The sequence below is a fragment of the Fusarium pseudograminearum genome, chromosome 3 (assembly GCF_000303195.2).
Source record: "Fusarium pseudograminearum CS3096 chromosome 3, whole genome shotgun sequence".
In the NCBI taxonomy this organism is placed as follows: domain Eukaryota; kingdom Fungi; phylum Ascomycota; class Sordariomycetes; order Hypocreales; family Nectriaceae; genus Fusarium; species Fusarium pseudograminearum.
The window spans coordinates 6,683,978-6,701,971 of NC_031953.1; the positions used below are offsets into that span (position 1 = coordinate 6,683,978).

A 17,994-nucleotide genomic window follows, 5' to 3' on the forward strand; every position below is an offset into this window, starting at 1 on the left:
TCTTCGCTGCTAGTCAACGTCTTTCTTTTCGCCAGTAACCATATTCATTCTTTCGTTGCAGCGCAACCATGTCTCTCTTTAAGGCAGTGTTGACCACACTGTCAGTGTCCACCATTGTTTCTGCCTCTGCCATTCCCTTGGTCGAGCGTCAGGACAATGGCAGCGCTGCGCCTGCTCCCGCTCCCGCCCCTACTGATGCTCCCGCCCCGGCCCCCGATGTCGACTGCGCACCCAATTCCTCTACTGGCCTAAAGGCTGAGTGCTGGAAAGCTTGTGAGTAGTAAGTCAATGATAAAAGAATATGGATTGACATGGATTAGTGGACATGGACAAGTACATCAAAGATTGGGTCGCCGCCAACGGTACCGCGGCCAACTGCGAAGAGCTCGGCTTTGCTCAATGTTATCTCCAGGCCAATGTGAGTTGACAAACCAACATCGAATTCAACCATTACTAATGTCTCTTGCAGGGTTTCACTGGTCTCACTTGCAACCTGATCACCAGCGACACTTGCCCGCCTTTCAACACCAAGAGCGTCGAGAAGTACGAGTCTAACCAGCAATTCTACGTATGATAGATACCCTTTTGTCCCTTGCAAATATCATGTTGACCAAAGCCAGGCTCTCTGGAACATCTACACTATCTACCAATTCTTCAACCAGTACTCCCAAGCTCTCAGCAATGGCGCTTCCCTTGCTGGACAAACAATCGATGCTATCGTCGCCAAGGTTGCTCCTCCCGTCGAAGCCAACACGCCCCAGAGCGAACTCTTCAGTGTCCTTACCTCTACTCTCGGAGTGGTGTCCACATTCACTGGTCTTATCCCTGGTAACGCCGGTCTGGGTGTTGGTGTGATCAGGGGTGGTCTCTCTGCTGCCCTGGACTTGGCTGGCAAGCTCGGCAAGCCTTTGAAGATCACTCAAAAAGCAAATGACCGCTTTGTCCAGCTCGGTGACATTGGTTCCGGCTTGGCCAAGTTCGTCGAGACGTACCAGCAGAACCTTCTTGACAGTGTCAAGACGATCCAGGGTGACCAGGAGTTGTTCCTCGCCGCTTGCTCAGAGGGTGGTTTCTCTCAGCGAGTCACCACCTCGCTCACTATTCAAGCCAGCACTCTCTACCGCCAGCTTCAGCTCTTCATCCTCTCAAGCGCCCTCAAGGCCAACGGTATCATCTCTTCCCGAAGCACCGGCCTCCTTGCTCAGGACGTTGCCAGAGACACTGGTGAAGTCACATGCGACAGTCTTAGTGCCGCCAGCAGCTGCTTCCAGTGGTTTGTCGATGAAAAGGCCAAGAACACCTATTCCTTCCACAACCCCAACGACTGGAGCAACACCCACGTCGATCTCATGGTGGCCATCATCGATAACGGATGGGCCGACCTTGCTGATGTTTTCGAGATCGAGAACTGCGCTGGCAAGACGCCTGAGTTTGACCCTGCCACTCTTGGTATCACATGCCTTGTAAGTTGACTCTACTTCTGAGATATTGACCTCTGACTAACACGACTTACAGGCTACTCACGGCTACTGCGAGTGGGATTACTCAGGCAAGACCCCCTCCACTACCGTGAAGCAGTGGACAAACTGTGACAACGACAGCAAGTGGGGTACACTTTGCAGCAGCTTTGCCGAGGGTAAACTTGGTAAGTTCTACCATGATATGAATCTTGTCATTCCAATTTTACTAACAGTATTCCAGTTCCCGAATCTTACCTCGGCCCTCTCTTGTCCAACAGTGCCTTCTTCTGCAAGAAGCAGTAAGCATAAATCGACATTGGGAAACCCGGGTTATCCAGTTGAGCTCGGAGATGATGGGATTGGAAAGCCAGCCTAGAAGGTGGTGGGGGAATCACCTTTATACATATAGATGACTCTTGAATTTAAAGCTCTTTGAACTCTAGCGAGCAATACGGCTTGACGCTGATCATGCCCTCTGAATTCATTAAATTGCATTTTAATTTGCCAATAACTCCTTCTTCTAAACCTTGACCGGTGTGAATTGATCTTTGTCACTGGTTTGTCTTCACTGCTTATCCTGTAGCTGTCCAGGTTACAGGGGCTGAAACCACCTGTCAGCAACTATTGACTGCGCCTCATCAGAGGGGCAAAAACGTTCACTGCAAATTTAACCTCCCTCAAGCTCTGTACAGAAAAGAAACAAGTGTCTTTGAATATTTGATCAGCTTTATCCAAGTTTAATAATGAAACAACAATAGATAGTTTTGAGAGTATAGTTTAATGGATTCCTTGCTATTGGCGTTGAGAAACGTAATGGCCCATGGCCGTAGCTTGGTTCAACGTATGCTACCCACTAAAGGATCTAGTTTCGGCTGACATGTTGTCTAGCAATACTTTCTGATTCGCCGGGGATCCTTCTGGAATCGAACCTGGCCAGATTGGCAAGCTATCGAATCAAAGCATCGAGTTATTGATACAGTCAGCCTATTTTCTACTTGAAGTTAGATCCTGAGGGGAACTGATATAAACCCCATTTATACCCAATGTATACTCGGGGATCCAAGTCTTAAGTTTATCTTTCATCAATGGACTTACATTATCCATTGGAAAATGACGCAAAATAAGCCTGTTATTGTTCTTATTCCTGGTGGCTTTTGCAGTCCCGACACGTACCAAGCTGTTGCCGAATTTCTTCGAGAGGACGGCTTCACAGTCAAAATCATCACATTGACAAGCACCAGAACCCTTCCTTCAGAAGACCCCGCCCATGATGAATACAAAGATCTAGCCAGCAAAGGGATGCTCGACGACGTTAAAGAAATACACGACAGTATCGCTAAGGAACTTGATGAGGGCTCTGAAGTTGTTCTCTTTGGCCACAGCTACGGAAGTCTCCCAGGACTCTTGTCTATTGAGGGTTATGCCCCGGAGGAACGTAAAGCAAAAGGACTTGCTGGAGGGATCAAAGCATATGCGGCTGTCGCTGGATTCGCGTTTGCGGTGCGCGAGAGGAACATTTATGGGACTACGGAACAAGGGCCCGTGATGCCTAATCATTCCCACGAGGTAAGTTTGAACACCCATGAAGAGTGACCCCGGCTAAAATTGTATGTGAATACAGGACGGCGGCCTTGTGCATCTCCATGATACATTCAAACCTTCCTTCTTTAGCGATCTACCAGCAGACCAACGAGACGAAGCTTGGAAAAAGGTCCTTGGTAGCCAGAGCCGCAAGAGCTTCGACCACCTGGCAGACTTTATCAATGCGGATGTCAAGATTCCCACGACTTATGTCAAGTGTGAGAAGGATGAAGTTCTACCTCCGATGTATCAAGATAACTTTATCCAAGCAGGAGGCTTTAGTAAAGTGGAAAGCCTGCCTTCTGGCCATTTTCCATTTCTTAGCATGCCGAAAGAGACGGCTGAGCTTTTTGGACGGATTGCTATGGCATAGCTGTTCAGGTTTCACTTTACCGAAGGCAACTAGTAGATTACAATTCTTTACACTCGCGCCGGGACTGTGTTGTTGGTTAGGTAGTTTACAATCAGTATACACCGGTCAGTATTAGATTTGTCGACCAAAGCAAGTCCATATAATGAAATATTCCATCACAACACTAACTAAAACATCCACACCACGGATTTGTCCAGAACCACGAGACTATCATATCCTTCGCCCTGTCCACTAACTCCAAAAAGACAAGGCTGTATCATAAATCTCACATCACTAAATGATTCTGGACTTCGCGCGTCTTGTCGCATCTTTGCCTTATCAAATACCATATTATGCTGCCCAACATGGGGCCAATCAACGAGATACCGACTGGTCTGGCCAGAAAACCAAAAGTCTATTTGGATAGCCTTGCTAACCAGCGCTTCCAAGTCCACTCGATAAGAGTCTGATCTTGACTTTCGGGGACGACAGGAGGCGAACAGGTCTTCGAACCTCTTGACTAGATGAATAACCTGTTGGGCGTAAGAATCATCGGATTGGATGGTTGCCATCATGTTGGCCGTCAGAGTATTCCACTGATGGAACATAGGAATGAACTGTTCATTATTGTTCTTTGTGCGTTCTTTCTGAAGTTCATCGACTATAGATATATTAATACTAGGGTTTGCCACAAGGAAGTAAGGGACATGCTCACCTAGTTTTCCCAGAACCCTCTCATAGTTACCCGCCCAGCGCATCGGCCGATTGCCCTTGGTATCCGCAAATACAAACATGGAGAGGTTATACCAGATGGCAGCCTCGATCATGGCAAAGGATGTCTGTTTGCCAGTGACGTCCTGTTGATAAGTCTGGCTTACTTCTCCAAGCCATGTTCCATTTTGCTCTGCCCAAGCCTTGAGCTCATTGGTGCTCACCTTTTCAAAGTGAAAGCCAACAAAGTTTCTAACTTCAAATGCGAGGTTCTCCCAGTCTTTGAGGAGTTCTCTTTCTGGCCGATTGAGAGGCGTGCGAACCGGAATGTTCACATTCTTACTGGCGGCTGCGCTGACGCGTTTCTGCAAGGATGAAATAGTCTGGTTCAGACTCTGGACTTGATCGCAAAGGGCCACATTATCGGTCTTGAGCCCGTTGATAGTTTCTCGTTGTTTTTTGATCGTCGCTTCGTATTGCCGTTTCCAGTAGAAACTGTTCTCTCCTTCAGGTACCATCATGGCCTGGATTTCATGAGCTGGAGGAGGAGGCAGGAATTTCTTGGAGTTATTAAACTGATCATTCTGACCTCCGCAAACGCCATCCATCTCAGAGTCACTAATTGATAGCTTGGATATGTCATCGGGAACATTTTCTGGAGGCAAGGACGTTGCCTGTTGGGCTTGGCCATCACTAGGTACTTGATGTACATTGACTCCATTGAGGGTGACTATCGTGGTAGGTTGGCCTGGTTCACTGACTAGCCTGGCTCCTTGAGATTCAACAAATATGACCCTTTCCGATGAGCTCCGAGATCGATTGATAGAGTCATTATTGAGATCTTGAGGGTCTTTTCCGACAGTGTCCATGGAAGGCTGCTTCTTGGTAGTTGACTTGAGCGAATGCTTGGCACGCTCATAGAATCTCCGAGACCCTCGTGGTTTTCTTGGTTGTCTGGAGCTTTCATCTCTTTCTGATTCATCATCACAACGGCGCTTGGAGTGAGCTGAAGTCCTTGACTCCATTGAACCGCTTCTGTGTCGCCCTTTTGGACCAGAAGTATGAGAAGGCTCTGGAGGTCGGCCCTGCCGTGCTTTGGGTGGATACAACTGTTTGCTCCCAGTGGAATAATGTGTCATTATCAAAGAGAATAATCAAGTTTAAGCTGCGTAAATTCGCGCCAGGATGTTTCGTATTCCTGTTGAATTCAATTTTCAGAGACGACAGATTCGTTTCGCCCAAGGAGATAGAGCACGAAGCCAAGAATGCGTGAGAATGATTCGTGTGTTAGTAGGCTGAGAAGCAAAAGTGGCTACACTATAGATGGTCATGAGACTCTGCAGCGCCTAATCTGGTTCGAACGCGGAGATGGTTCGCAATTCTACCTTGATGCAAGGATCCGTTTCCGTGGCTTACAAGCCGGACTGAAACCTGCATATACGAGCTGGTCGTTAGTCTCCGTTTTGGATTTAATTTGTCATTGAGGCTTGGGGCTGAAATGCTGACTGAAATTGGTGCTTCACGGCGCTCATGGCTTCGCAGCCTGATTCTATACAAGATACCTGTCACCTCGAGTTGTTTCATCCGGTCATACATGATTGAGATCGCTAGGCTAATGACAGCCTGATAAGGACAGAACCAGTGTTTATTGGCTCTGAGATAAGTTTAAACGCTGGGGCTTGGCTGAAAACCGAGTCTCTCGATGTGCAGTGACTCCTTGCTCGCCACTCAGCCGCCACGACTCAATATTTGCACATTGGCATGCATCACATTGTCACCACATGTGGATGGTTGCAAGATTAAACATATAGGTGTTTAAGTACAAAGTGACAATAAAAACAATGATTCAAGGCTCCAAGGCGTACATTCCGGTCGGTGGAAATGTCAGCTTATCCCCCCACCCTACTCTTCCAGCCCCAGCCCCAGCCGAACCGCAAAGAAAGTGATGTTCAGAACCATCCCGAGAGCTGTAAGAGCAGTGGCGCCGTGCTCTTTCATGGCTAGTTTCATGCGTTGTCGCATTGGCGAACCAGGGCGAATCTTCATGCGCTCCTCCGAAGTCCCTATGGCGTCTAGAACCTTCTCAGTCGCCTTCATTTCGCTTTTGAGTCGTTTGATCTCCTCTTTGTCTGGTGGCTGGGCCGTCTGCTGCCGATCCAGTTCGCTCTCAAGGTTGCCCAGCTTTTGCTCGTAACCCCTGCGATCTTCCTTCAACTTCTGGATCAGGGATATGCCTGCCGTGGTCTCGCCAATCGACCGGTCCTGACCTACAATTTCTTTTTGGATGTCGAGTACCACACTCTGCTGATCTGCCAATTGATGAATAAGGGGATAGGCCGATTGTGGTGTTCCGTGGAATTGCGCAACATAAGAGCCTTTGTCAATCATGGTGTTCCAAAACCCATTGAGAAGTTGCTGCTCGCGCTGTAGGGCACGGTTGTGATCTTCTGGGCGAAGGATATTCCACATCGTCGTAACCAAAATGACATTCTTTAGAGAATCGTCTCCAACAATCTTTCTCAGGAGTTGGATATGCCGCAGAGAAGCTTGGGTCATCTTATTATCTGTGATTTTATGCAGATATAAGATTCCCCGAAGGGGCAAGCGGGACAGGTGCTGTGCAGTAAGGTAGTCCGTGATTTCGGCAACGATATCTGCCTCAGAGCGAAACGTATCGCCAAAACCTGGAGTGTCGACCACGGTTATAGTGCGTTTCTCTTCCTCATCGAGGATGATCTGAACAGCCTGACATGTCTGTGTCTCTGCAATGTCTGTTAGCTGAGATGCCGAAGGGATGAGGGCAAGGGCAAAATGAGGAAAACGGGTACTGCATACCTGAATACAGTGAATGTCCCTCGTCGGCAGATTGACTCTTGAGTCGGTTTATGAAATAACTCTTTCCAGCGCCAGTGACACCCATAACCAAGATGACGCCATTACTTCCATCATCCATAGTGATTTCGTTGTCCATTCTGATGTACTGCCCTGGAAAGAAAAGTACTCTGCTGGAAATTTGGCACAAATTTAAAGGAAATGAGCCTGCGACTGGGCAGTAACATAAATCAGGCTGTGAGCGAGTTGGTTCCCTCCACAAACTCAACAACGTAGCAGTATGGTAGCCTGCATAGTCAGGCTGTGCTAGACTAGGCTAAGGTGATACCTGTCATACCACATGCATGCGCCTCAACGCCTGGTCTCAGGTCTGTGTGGGCGGAGGAATAGCCCTCCTAACAAGGCTCTCCGAGTTGGAGGGGGTGCCATTGCCTCAGTGTGACTCTAAGAACACCCTGGGCTGACCCATACCAATAGCAGAATGCATGTGGCTTACAAAATACTCATCCTGTTCCCTTCTCAGCCAAATGTTTCTTCGTACAGAATCTGAGCTTCTTACCTGTCTCCGATTTCGCTACATACACAATGCAGTCTTATGAAACAGACCTTGATGACTATGCGCAAGATTTTGTTGCAATCGGTATTGACTTTGGAACGACGTAAGTTGGCAGAAACATGCGCTCGCCCTTACACGTTTGGATATGACTATTAAACATTCTCAAAACTTTAGTTACTCCGGCATATCTTGGGCTTTCTCTGGTCAACCCAAAGAGGTCCATCAAATCACAGACTGGCCATCAGTCGACCATCGAAATCATAATGAGATTCAAGTACCAACTCTCTATGATATTGACTCAGGTAAATGGGGCTACGAAATAACACCCGATATGAAGCCTATCAAATGGTTTAAGCTCCTGCTCCTCAACAACGATGATATCACTAAAGAAGACATTCGCAATGCGAAACAACTCCAAGAAGCTAGGAACATCTTGGCCCAACACGGAAACATCACGGCGGTACAGATTGTCGGCCGGTATCTCAAGGAGATTTGGGATCACACGTATGCTGCTCTTCGTTCAAGGCTGGACATCGACGATCTCCCTATCCGTGTTGCTATCACCATACCAGCTATTTGGCCTGGCTATGCAGAGAACTCAATGAAGGAGGCTGCTCGGATTGCCGGTATTCTGGATGATAGAGTTATTGGGGACACGACTCTAATGCTTGTGCAAGAGCCCGAGGCAGCAGCTTTAGCATGTCTGTTCCAACGGAACTCCTCACCCGAGATCAAGGTATTTATACCCATCGGAAGTTTGCATATATAAAGTGGAACTGACCGTTTCAACAGATGAACGAATCTTTCGTCGTTTGCGACGCTGGCGGTGGCACAGTGGTATGGCATGCTGTTCATTGACTATTCACTTTGAACTAACACATTGGTCAGGATGTTATTAGCTACAAGGTTGTATCCGAAAAACCATTCATGCTGGACGAATGTGCAACAGGAGCAGGTCGGTGACAACTGTTCACTCTCAGATATTTTAACTAACAAGGTAATAGGAAAGTTATCTGGGGCCTTCCTGATTGACGAAGCATTTGATGCCTACCTTCGTTTCCAGGCTAAGCTGAGGGTCAATTCCATCAAGGACAGTGAATTTAACCAGTTTATCCTACGGGAGTGGGAACATGGCGCAAAGAGAAGTTTCAGCATTTCCCAGTATAGGCAATTTTACTTCCTGCATCCACCGATGAAAGCATATGGCAGGTTTGATCGCCTCATGAATAAGGATACATTGAAAATCAGCAAGTATGTCTCCGTACCGCATCACAGAAACGGACATCGTGTACTAATTTGTCTCAAAAGTGAAGAAATGACAGGCTTCTTTAACCGATCACTCACTGGTATTCGGACTCTTGTAGGGAAACAACACGAAGAAGTCAAGAAGAAAACAGGGAAACCACCCAAGGTTAGATTCTCAGATGACTTGGCATACTGATCTGACTGCATATAAACTAACTTGAGGAATTTCAGAAGATCCTTCTTGTTGGCGGCCTCGGTAGCTCTGAGTATGTTTATGACACGTTGACGGCAATCTTTTCCAATACGGTCCTTAGGCCAATTGACGGGTAAGAGACACGACATCTGACAAGACGTACATGACAACTAACAAATACCCAGATGGTCAGCTGTCGCTCGAGGTGCTGTTCTGCGGTTACTGCAGGAGAACATTTCATCACAGGGTCCCCAGTCTGTACAGCAGCGAGAAGCTCTGAATAGGCTCCCTGTAGTTCTTTCTCGGCAATCGAGATATCACTATGGAATTCAAGTCAACACTCCCGTTGAAAATCTGGATTATGATTCTGATGATCAAGTCACCACTGATCCAGAAGGAAACAAGGTGACTAGTAGAATTACGTGGTATTTGTCCAAGGTACTTATCCCTAATCCATCTCCAATGGTGTGAACCCTCCCACTGACAGCATATTAGGGTGACAGTGTTGAGAAGAAATCACGTATTCCTTTCTCGTACCATAAGTTCTGCCGTGTCGAAAGTGCTCCCTCTACATGCACATTCAACATCTTGTTCAGTGATCACGATCCAGCACCAAAGAGAGTCAACTCTCAAGTGTCGACACTGTGTCGCATTGAGTGCGACTGGGATAAGCCTATCAGCGAGTGGAAAGCTGTAGGAGATCCAGCGAAGGGATGGAGAAAGCACAATGATCTTGAGCTTACTATGGGATTGGAGGGAGTGCCGAAGTGGGAAATTCGTGTCGGGTCTAAAAAGCGTGAACACAAGTTCAGCATTGATTATGTATAGTGTGGCGAGTTACCATGAAGGTACTGGCTTGGATTGATAGCATGAGATGACATCAGAATAGTCATAGCAACGATGACACGGGAGAAGGCCGTCACGGTCATACCGTCACAGTCATTCGCCGTTGAGGTCCGCGTCAATGGTGGCGACATTGTCGAGTAACTAGCCCGAATGCTATTTGCCACGGAGACTGAGATGCATTGAGTTTAGAAGTCGAAAATGGCACAATATACCCGGATTGTCTTCATTCGAAGGTGTCATATGATCATCGGTTCCAGTGTACAGATCACGGCGTCTCTTGGCAAATGTAAAGCCTGCCCCTGCCAGTTCTGTCAGGGGTTATCTGTTTCAGAGTCCATAAGAGTGCCGAGGTTGCCCTATAAATATCTCCGAGCCCTTTCTTAGTGGACCCTTACCACATGCCGCACGGGCTATGGATATCCCTATTCAAGGTTAATGACGTATTATCTTCCTCGACTGAAGGCAGTCAAGAGATCAATCAGATATGATTATATCATATCTGTCCGTTACGCTGAGGCTCAAATCTATTTAGTTTATTAATATCCAGAAACAGGCAATGGTATAGCGATATTCACAGAGATTGGTAAAACCCGGCTACTTACTGATCTTCATAGAATCATCTACCAAGACACTACAACCCCTGAAGGTTGTAAACGAACCTCGTATGTGCCGGCATAATTCAACAAGTGGACACTCAGTCTAGTCAATTTAGTCATAGTTTATGCCAATCCCGAAACTAAAAACACTAGAACAGACGTTTGGGCTCGACGCTCGGTGAATTCGAGTTTCGAATATCCTGGTTGTAGATTCATCCGCTTAGGCGAAGCGTGGTTTGTCCACAGCTAGACGAGGTAGCATGGATTAGATCTCGTATTCAACTTGTCATATCACTTGTATCAAGCCAGCAGTACAGAGTGTATAAGTGCGAATACTACCTATAGAGTTAAACTAGTTGACATCATATAAGCTTAGTCTTTTACTCTCGTTTATTACTCTCGCTCCATACATTCATTTTTCTTAGTAACTATCTTTAAGATGCGTTTCCCCTCACTTACCCTCCCAGCTCTTTGTGCTGCGGCTGCGGTCCCCAAGTCCTGCGAAAACCCAACAAAGCGTATTGAATGGCGACAGCTCGATCAGTTCGTCCGTCAGCAATATGTCGACGCTGTTCTGTGCCTCACGACAAAGCCTTCAAGGATCGGTCTGAACTCGACACTCTACGACGATTTCCCTTATGTTCACTCTCAACTTGACAAGCAGAGTACGTATATCAGCCCTTGATAACTTCGAGGTTTCTCGACCATGGATACTAATCATTTAAAACATCCAGTCCACTCCGTTGCCTCTTTTCTGCCTTGGCACAGATACTTTGTCAATGTTTATGAGGGTGCATTGAAAGAATGCGGCTATGAAGGAGTCATGCCGTAAGTCTTCGCATTGGCACTCCTCCTCTATTGCATCTGCTAATCATCGAAATCTAGATACTGGGACTGGTCCCTCGATAGCGATGACGTGCCCAAGTCTGCCATCTGGGACGCAAAGACTGGATTCGGCGGAAATGGTAGCCCCAACAGAACCGAGTCCATCTACAACGGAAGGGATGTCAGAAAGTGTCTCGATGATGGACCGTTCAAGGTTCTCCATCCTGAATTTCTCGGCAACAAGAGGGACCCTCATTGCCTGTCTCGTAACTGGAACGACGGAAGTGAGAATGTTGGAAACATGTTGTCTGACGCTTACTCACCCGAGGTTATCAAGAAGGTCCAAGCTGTCGATAAGTACGAGGAGTATCGCCATACTCTTGAGGGTGGTCCTCACGGTGCTATTCACAGCGCCATTGGTGGCGACATGACTCCCAACACTTCACCTGGTGGTAAGATTGAACCCAAAATGTCATTATGGAGTACAAGCTGACAACTTAGATCCCATTTTCTTCCTTCACCACACCCAGATTGATCGCCTGTGGTCGCTCTGGCAGCAGGAGAACCCCAAGGTTCGTCTTGCTGACTTTGCCGGCGACAAGACCCAAGATCAATTCGCTGGAACCAAGCCGCCCCGAGCATCTCTCGACGACGTTCTGCTTATGAAGGGCTTGGCGGATGATCTCAAGGTCAAGGACTTGATGACCACTGAGAGTTCACTGCTGTGCTACACCTACTAGGTCACTTGACTCTTGTACTTAGGCAGAGGGTTGAGGTTTAGCCAGGATCTGTATAGCGGGACTATTGGCAATCATTCGTGATTAGAGGACCAGGGCTGGCATGTTGAAAGAGAAAAAAGATATCGGGTTGTAGACCAGTCTTGTATCGAGCTAGAGGGGAAGGAAGTAGAGTAAGTTCCGCGATTAGAATACAATTAAACAAACTTAGGAATCTGGCTCTCTACTTACACATTCAAAAGGTACCTCCCAGAGTGTCTCTTAAACGCCGAGATCCTACCGATGCTAATCTCGTGATGCACTCAGAGTTAATCAAGGCATTGATAAGCGGTGAAATTAATCCCATCAAGTCTCGAGCTAGCTTGGTAACCGTCATGTTCTCGTACCACAAGGGCCGACCGTACCTTTACGGATATAATTGTACCTGTGGAATCATTATTCAATTAAAGTGGGAATCCAATAATGACTAGCAGACTGCGTTGCATTGTATGTGTCAAGAGGCATCTTGTCACGTAAGGCCTTATAAAGATGGGCCAACCGAAGTCATATTTCATCGTTTATCATCATCCATCCTCCCCTCGGCGGAAAGGGAAACCCAGTGTATAAAGTGGTCACATGATGCTTTATTAGAGACCTGTTGCGGGTTTGTGTAGCCTGATATGGGGATGATATTATGGGAGATGCCTGTCTCACAAGTTGGCAGCTGTTGACAGCTGTCGCCAGCTGCCTCGAATTTAGACCAAACTGCCACCTGTGAATTAAGTGCTTCGCATTCGAAATAAACCACTGTGAATCAGCAACTGTGAAGCTCGGGCCCTAAATTTCTTTTGGTGCTGATAAATGCTCGCTTACATTTCTTTCCTCCTCAACATCAACTCGATCTCAATTTCCCCTAGGAATGCCCTCACGTTTTGCCGCCCTCGCCACCACCAGCCTCACAAATTGATCAAGGCCGACCATGTCTCTTCCTACCTTCTCTGATTTTGAGTACGGCGATTCTATCCCTGATGATGATTGGGAATATAACGTTCCGCCGCCTCCGCCTACACCTGTCCCTGCTTCAAGGCAAAAACGGGGTAAAGGATGTCCACCACCAAAGTCCCGTAAGTGTCTCTCAGGGTCCATTAGAGTTCCTTCATGCTAATGTCGCAAGTAGGCAGGAGATTACAAAGGGAAGCCGCCCGCAGACTCCGCATCCTAGACGAGATGGACCGTTTAGCCCAATTTGGCACGGAATGCTGGTATTGCCACATTCTGGGACGTGCTCGCCGTTGAAGAGTGAGACGTTGGGTGTCTTGTCACACCTACGGGTTGCGATAGTCAGGTCAGACTTGGGAGCAATTTGAAGAGCAGAGGTTGTACGGTACGTATTTTACCTTCCGACTAGAGCATACGGCCTGACTGACTGCTAGATAGATAAATTCAGAGAAAAGGCGACGGGAGTCAGCGGGTGGATCGTTGACATCTAGGCAATCGAACATGTTGGCCCTGAGGGCATATAGTTAGGTCTCAGTGTATCACCGCAAACAGATATCCCTCCATTCAAATCCTGGCATCTGCATGACTTCCTCATTCATGATTCCATACACGTATCCAAAGCCGACAACCTCATACGATCCAGACACTGCAGGACTCGATCGTAGAATAGCAGGCAAGCGACAACCTTTCAGGGCCCAAACAGAATCTCCTGCACGTACCTCCTTTGGCAACATTGCAAACATTCCTTTCTCCGTCTTGCAAACTCGTAGACCACTCGTTGAGAAGATCTGTGTGAGTAGTTCCGTAAGGGTCTCTATCTTATCTTCAGCTTCGGCGATGATGGCTTCCATCATGTCTTGACCTTTGTCGGGGTGGGACGCGAGAATTGAGAGGAGAGATTGACCAAGCTGGCAGATTGAGGAAAAAGAATCGCCGCGTGCTTCTTGCGAGCCGATGTCAAAGACTGTCTTCATCGCTGCGTCTTGAACATGTTCACCAGTCCACGAATATTGCATGTCCGTCTCGTGCCCAGAAGTGAAAAAGTCCATGGCTTTGGCAAACCAGAGTATCATGTCCTCCATTTCAAAGACTTCATTTGGTTTCATACTTGATACCTCGGCAATGGTGTCAACAAAAAAACCTTGAACAATCATCTGGTCGGGATCGTTGTTATCGAATCTTGCAGACCAACTATCAAGATCTCCACCCGCCTTATGCCAAGCGTTACTTAATGGGCCCGACTGCCAGACGGAACCCAAAGGACTGGGTACAGTGATATCCCTCAACCACGAGGGATACCCGTCACTTCGACCCGCCATTCCAGCGAGGAGGACAAGTTCTCCGCCAGAACTAAGCTGCAAGGCGTGCTTCCAAAATCGCATGGTAATATCTCTAATGGGAGATGTGTAGTCAACCTGCAGGTCATGTATCTTCCCGTCGCTCGCTTCATCTACGAGGCCCAGTATAGCAAAGTACCGATCACGAGGGACCGTACAGCCCTTGAAGCAGCCAGCCATAAGATACATGGGAAGCTGAGTTTGACTGAGTTCTGCACCTCCAATCAAGACTCTAGTGGCCTTCATGAAATCGCGGCCATGTGTTGTGTTCGGATCAATGATCCTGCAGCTGCGGATGAAACAGATCGAGCTCAGCGACGTCAGCCTGGTAACGTTCTCTGGCTTGGCTAGTTCCATTGAATCCCATGGCCATGAAGAGCCCGAGTACCCAGATGTACCTGCCCAAAGCTCTCCCCATGGTAAATGTCGATGGCCAAATATCATGGTGACATCGCGACCAAGAACAAACTCTTGAAGGATCCATAGACGATGAAACCAAGGCAAAGATATGAACTCGAGAAATTCTTCAGCCCAGTCCTCCGTCTCGAAACCTTGGATCTCGTCTGCCTCCTCTTGGGTGGGAAGACGGACACCCATTATCGCTGCGGTCGTTTCTTTTGAAAGGGTCATTGAGCGACTCTGTGCCAGTTCAAATCCACGACGAATATTCTTCTTCCAGTGTCGTTCCATGGCGTCCAACAGCCGATTGATGTTTTCATTTTCATCACACACGTCGCAAAGAACACGCAAGGCTGAGGCGTATATCACTCCCATAAGAGGGACTTGGATCTCTTTTTCAGATATATCGTTCTGGTTGATACATAAGCCATCAACCCAGTAGAGACGAGATTCCTCATGATGGCGGACACGCCGTAAAATTGAAGTGAGTGACGGTGTGATGCGGATAAAACCACTGGGTGTGACGAGGCACTCAGTGAAGCTGGCTTCACCCCACACGTAGGAAACGGCTTCAAAGCAGACGTGTTTGGTTGGGTCAATCAGCTCTGCCACATGTGAAGTGAAAGGTTTGCGACACGGAGGTAACTCTTCCAAGTGTTTCACGAGTAGCTTTCCTCGTAGCTGGTCTGTCTCACGGCTAGCAGGACTCAGGTCCAGTACACGTATCTGTCTCTTGTTAAGAGGCGCATATGAGTAAAGTTCCGATTCATGACCAGACTGTTCTTGGCCCGGTGCTTGACCTAAAACTAACTTGTCCACCATGGCTACTGAGACTGATGACGAGGCTGACTTGAGGGGAATATTGATTGACGCGAAAAAGAAGAGGCTAGCGCAACATGCTATTTTCAAGTTTTGACTGATAAGCAGAATCCTTGTCAAGGTTGTGCCCCGCACTAAAGTACGCGGCTGTGAGACAGTCAATTACCAAGGACGAGTTGCTGCGGCTGAAGTTGATGTCTGTCTGATTGGTCTCTATAATCATGACTTCAAGTCCCATGATTCCACCCTGTTACCGCATTCATGAGCACCAATAGTATATATTTATCTCTCTCTGGCTGCATTAATCTGTGAAACATGATCGCCGAATAACCTTCGATCCGAACTTCAATGCCTGGCTCAGATAGTGGTTGGCTATAATGATGCGGGTTTACAACTTTGACGTCTGTTGTGCCATCAACACATATAATAATAGAGAATCCATGGATTGAAGTCTGCTGTAGAAAGTTACAGTGCATCAATATTACGGGTGCCGATGGGAATCTCGTGTAATCGATCTTGTGTGGTATGTGCCACAAGAGACGGGAAGGACATGGCAGGCAGTCAAATGACAGGAGATACGGGACGTCGCGAGGTATCACGGAGACACAACAGAAAGAAACCAAATCTTTGGTGTACTCACGTCCGGCTTCCGAAATCTCTCATATGGTTTCTAACAACATCGAGAAAAGAACATTCACATATAGCAGTCTGGTCACGTCCTATGAACGGCAAATCACTCACTATTCACATCGTGTTTTCCCCCAAAGCCATACAATCGAGTCCATGATAATCACGCCCGAGATGAACTCTACACTCAAGATAGCAAATGTCCAAGCACAAGATGTGGCGTTTCAACACAACCTCCTCAGCTATCTCTTTGGGTTACTCATAACCACATATATCGTATGGCAGTATGTTCTACGAACAGGAGTGATGGAGAGTGCTGGCTCAGAACCCCCGATGCTACCATACTGGATACCAGGTAAGGCAAAGTCCACACTGACAGCGTGACACCTAGAACTAACATGAATAAGTCTTGGGCCACACATTCTCGTTTCTGACAAACAATCACAATACTATCATGTCTGGAAGGTAAGTTGTTCTTCAGTTTGTTAAGGGATATGCATTGTTGACGCACTCACAGATCGCACCTTAACAGTGGCACTCAGCCTTTCAGCCTGTTGATCGGTGGCCGTCGCACATATATTGTTATCGACCCTCGCTGCCTCGGCGAGGTCTTTAAAAAGACCAAAGACCTTGTATATGAACCATTTATTGAGAATTTGATGACCTGTATTGGTGTCACTCCAACGACCAGAGATATCATGTTGAACGCCAAGAATGGAGAGCCTTCTCCTCCGTTAGCTAACTTTGTCTTGGACTGGGTGCGAGAACACATGTCGCCAAGTCCCTCGTCACAACCTTTCTTTGACAAGTTGATGACGGAGCTGGACCATGGTCTACAACAGGGAAGTCCACTAACCAACGGAGGAGAAAGTGAGCACAACATGCTCAAGTTCGTTGAAACTATTATTATTACGGTCTCCGCGAACAACTTCTTTGGTAAAGTCTTACTGCAACAATCTCCCGAAATACTGCATTCGTTCCCCATTTTTGATCGCCATGCATGGGAGATGATATTCCGAGCGCCAACGTTCATATTCAATACTGCTCACAACGCAAAGAGTTTGGTCATTGATGGTTTAACAAAATACCTTGAGCTACCACAGAGCGAAAGACAGGATTCTGCATCTTTTATCTTAAAGCCAGAAGATGCCATGCGCAAGAATGGAATTGGTTCTCGAGACATCGCCGGGATGGTCTTTAAGCTTTTTTGGGGGTGAGTCTTTCGATGTCCTAGACAACACAAACCCTGTGACTAGTGTTGACAACCATTTCAGGATCAATGGCAGCCCTTCTATAATTGCATTTTGGCTGCTTGCCCGAACAGTCTACACTCCCAATCTCTGGGAAGACATCAAAACTGAAGTCGCTCCTGCTTTCAAAAATGGTATTCACAGTCCGCCCGACATCGAGTACCTAAAGGGATGTCCGAAGCTCAACGCGACATTCTACGAAACGTTGCGTGTCCATGGAGGCGCAGCTGGTTTCCGTAGCGTGGCGTCAGACACTGTTATCGGAGGCTTCACTTTCAAAGCTGGAAGCGATGTCCTCATGCCGTATCGTCAGATGCACCTAGATGAAGAGGTATGGGGTCAAGACGCCAAAACGTTCGACATCAGTAGGTTCATCGACAATCCGAAACTTGCTGCAGCGAAAACTTTCAAGCCGTTTGGTGGTGGTACGACGTTATGTCCCGGCAGATTCCACGCACGTCACACTGCATTGAGCTTTATCGCTACTATTGTCAGGAGATATAACATTGAGGTTGTTGGTTGCTGCGAGAGTCAACCTTTTTACAAGATGAACACCAGAGGTTCCGAGGTAGGCGTTATTTATCCAGTGTTGAAGCATGTTCCCAAGATCATAGTCAAAAATGTTGATATTGAATGAGATACGAGACTCG

General features: G+C 47.3%; 9 protein-coding genes across 9 annotated transcripts, besides 1 other annotated feature; 6 read left to right on the forward strand and 3 right to left on the reverse strand.

Annotated features, from left to right (window-relative positions):
• Window positions 1-68: 68 nt before the first annotated feature.
• FPSE_04479 (uncharacterized protein) lies at window positions 69-1,763 on the forward strand (the record flags this gene model as incomplete). Its single annotated transcript, XM_009257597.1, has 6 exons — window positions 69-273; window positions 321-418; window positions 470-568; window positions 621-1,463; window positions 1,516-1,645; window positions 1,702-1,763. 6 exons carry the CDS (start codon window positions 69-71, stop codon window positions 1,761-1,763), a joined length of 1,437 nt encoding a protein of 478 aa, XP_009255872.1.
• Window positions 166-216: a repeat region.
• An 807-nt stretch (window positions 1,764-2,570) lies between the features above and the next one.
• FPSE_04478 (uncharacterized protein) lies at window positions 2,571-3,414 on the forward strand (the record flags this gene model as incomplete). The annotated part of the gene is made up of 2 exons (XM_009257596.1): window positions 2,571-3,026; window positions 3,082-3,414. 2 exons carry the CDS (start codon window positions 2,571-2,573, stop codon window positions 3,412-3,414), a joined length of 789 nt encoding a protein of 262 aa, XP_009255871.1.
• Window positions 3,415-3,581: 167 nt separating this feature from the next.
• Window positions 3,582-5,243, reverse strand: FPSE_04477 (uncharacterized protein; the record flags this gene model as incomplete). The annotated part of the gene is made up of 1 exon (XM_009257595.1): window positions 3,582-5,243. The coding sequence occupies one exon, from the start codon at window positions 5,241-5,243 to the stop codon at window positions 3,582-3,584; it is 1,662 nt and encodes a 553-aa protein (XP_009255870.1).
• A 763-nt stretch (window positions 5,244-6,006) lies between these two features.
• On the reverse strand, window positions 6,007-7,075 carry FPSE_04476 (uncharacterized protein; the record flags this gene model as incomplete). Its single annotated transcript, XM_009257594.1, has 2 exons — window positions 6,007-6,866; window positions 6,940-7,075. The coding sequence occupies 2 exons, from the start codon at window positions 7,073-7,075 to the stop codon at window positions 6,007-6,009; spliced, it is 996 nt and encodes a 331-aa protein (XP_009255869.1).
• A 446-nt stretch (window positions 7,076-7,521) lies between these two features.
• Window positions 7,522-9,758, forward strand: FPSE_04475 (uncharacterized protein; the record flags this gene model as incomplete). Its single annotated transcript, XM_009257593.1, has 9 exons — window positions 7,522-7,595; window positions 7,667-8,228; window positions 8,285-8,329; window positions 8,381-8,447; window positions 8,497-8,743; window positions 8,801-8,903; window positions 8,969-9,063; window positions 9,116-9,368; window positions 9,426-9,758. 9 exons carry the CDS (start codon window positions 7,522-7,524, stop codon window positions 9,756-9,758), a joined length of 1,779 nt encoding a protein of 592 aa, XP_009255868.1.
• A 1,053-nt stretch (window positions 9,759-10,811) lies between these two features.
• Window positions 10,812-11,937, forward strand: FPSE_04474 (uncharacterized protein; the record flags this gene model as incomplete). Its single annotated transcript, XM_009257592.1, has 4 exons — window positions 10,812-11,037; window positions 11,107-11,200; window positions 11,258-11,649; window positions 11,699-11,937. The coding sequence occupies 4 exons, from the start codon at window positions 10,812-10,814 to the stop codon at window positions 11,935-11,937; spliced, it is 951 nt and encodes a 316-aa protein (XP_009255867.1).
• A 955-nt stretch (window positions 11,938-12,892) lies between these two features.
• On the forward strand, window positions 12,893-13,209 carry FPSE_04473 (uncharacterized protein; the record flags this gene model as incomplete). Its single annotated transcript, XM_009257591.1, has 2 exons — window positions 12,893-13,037; window positions 13,091-13,209. The coding sequence occupies 2 exons, from the start codon at window positions 12,893-12,895 to the stop codon at window positions 13,207-13,209; spliced, it is 264 nt and encodes an 87-aa protein (XP_009255866.1).
• Window positions 13,210-13,451: 242 nt separating this feature from the next.
• Window positions 13,452-15,470, reverse strand: FPSE_04472 (uncharacterized protein; the record flags this gene model as incomplete). Its single annotated transcript, XM_009257590.1, has 1 exon — window positions 13,452-15,470. The coding sequence occupies one exon, from the start codon at window positions 15,468-15,470 to the stop codon at window positions 13,452-13,454; it is 2,019 nt and encodes a 672-aa protein (XP_009255865.1).
• Window positions 15,471-16,268: 798 nt separating this feature from the next.
• Window positions 16,269-17,981, forward strand: FPSE_04471 (uncharacterized protein; the record flags this gene model as incomplete). Its single annotated transcript, XM_009257589.1, has 4 exons — window positions 16,269-16,449; window positions 16,502-16,559; window positions 16,612-17,307; window positions 17,369-17,981. 4 exons carry the CDS (start codon window positions 16,269-16,271, stop codon window positions 17,979-17,981), a joined length of 1,548 nt encoding a protein of 515 aa, XP_009255864.1.
• Window positions 17,982-17,994: the final 13 nt, after the last annotated feature.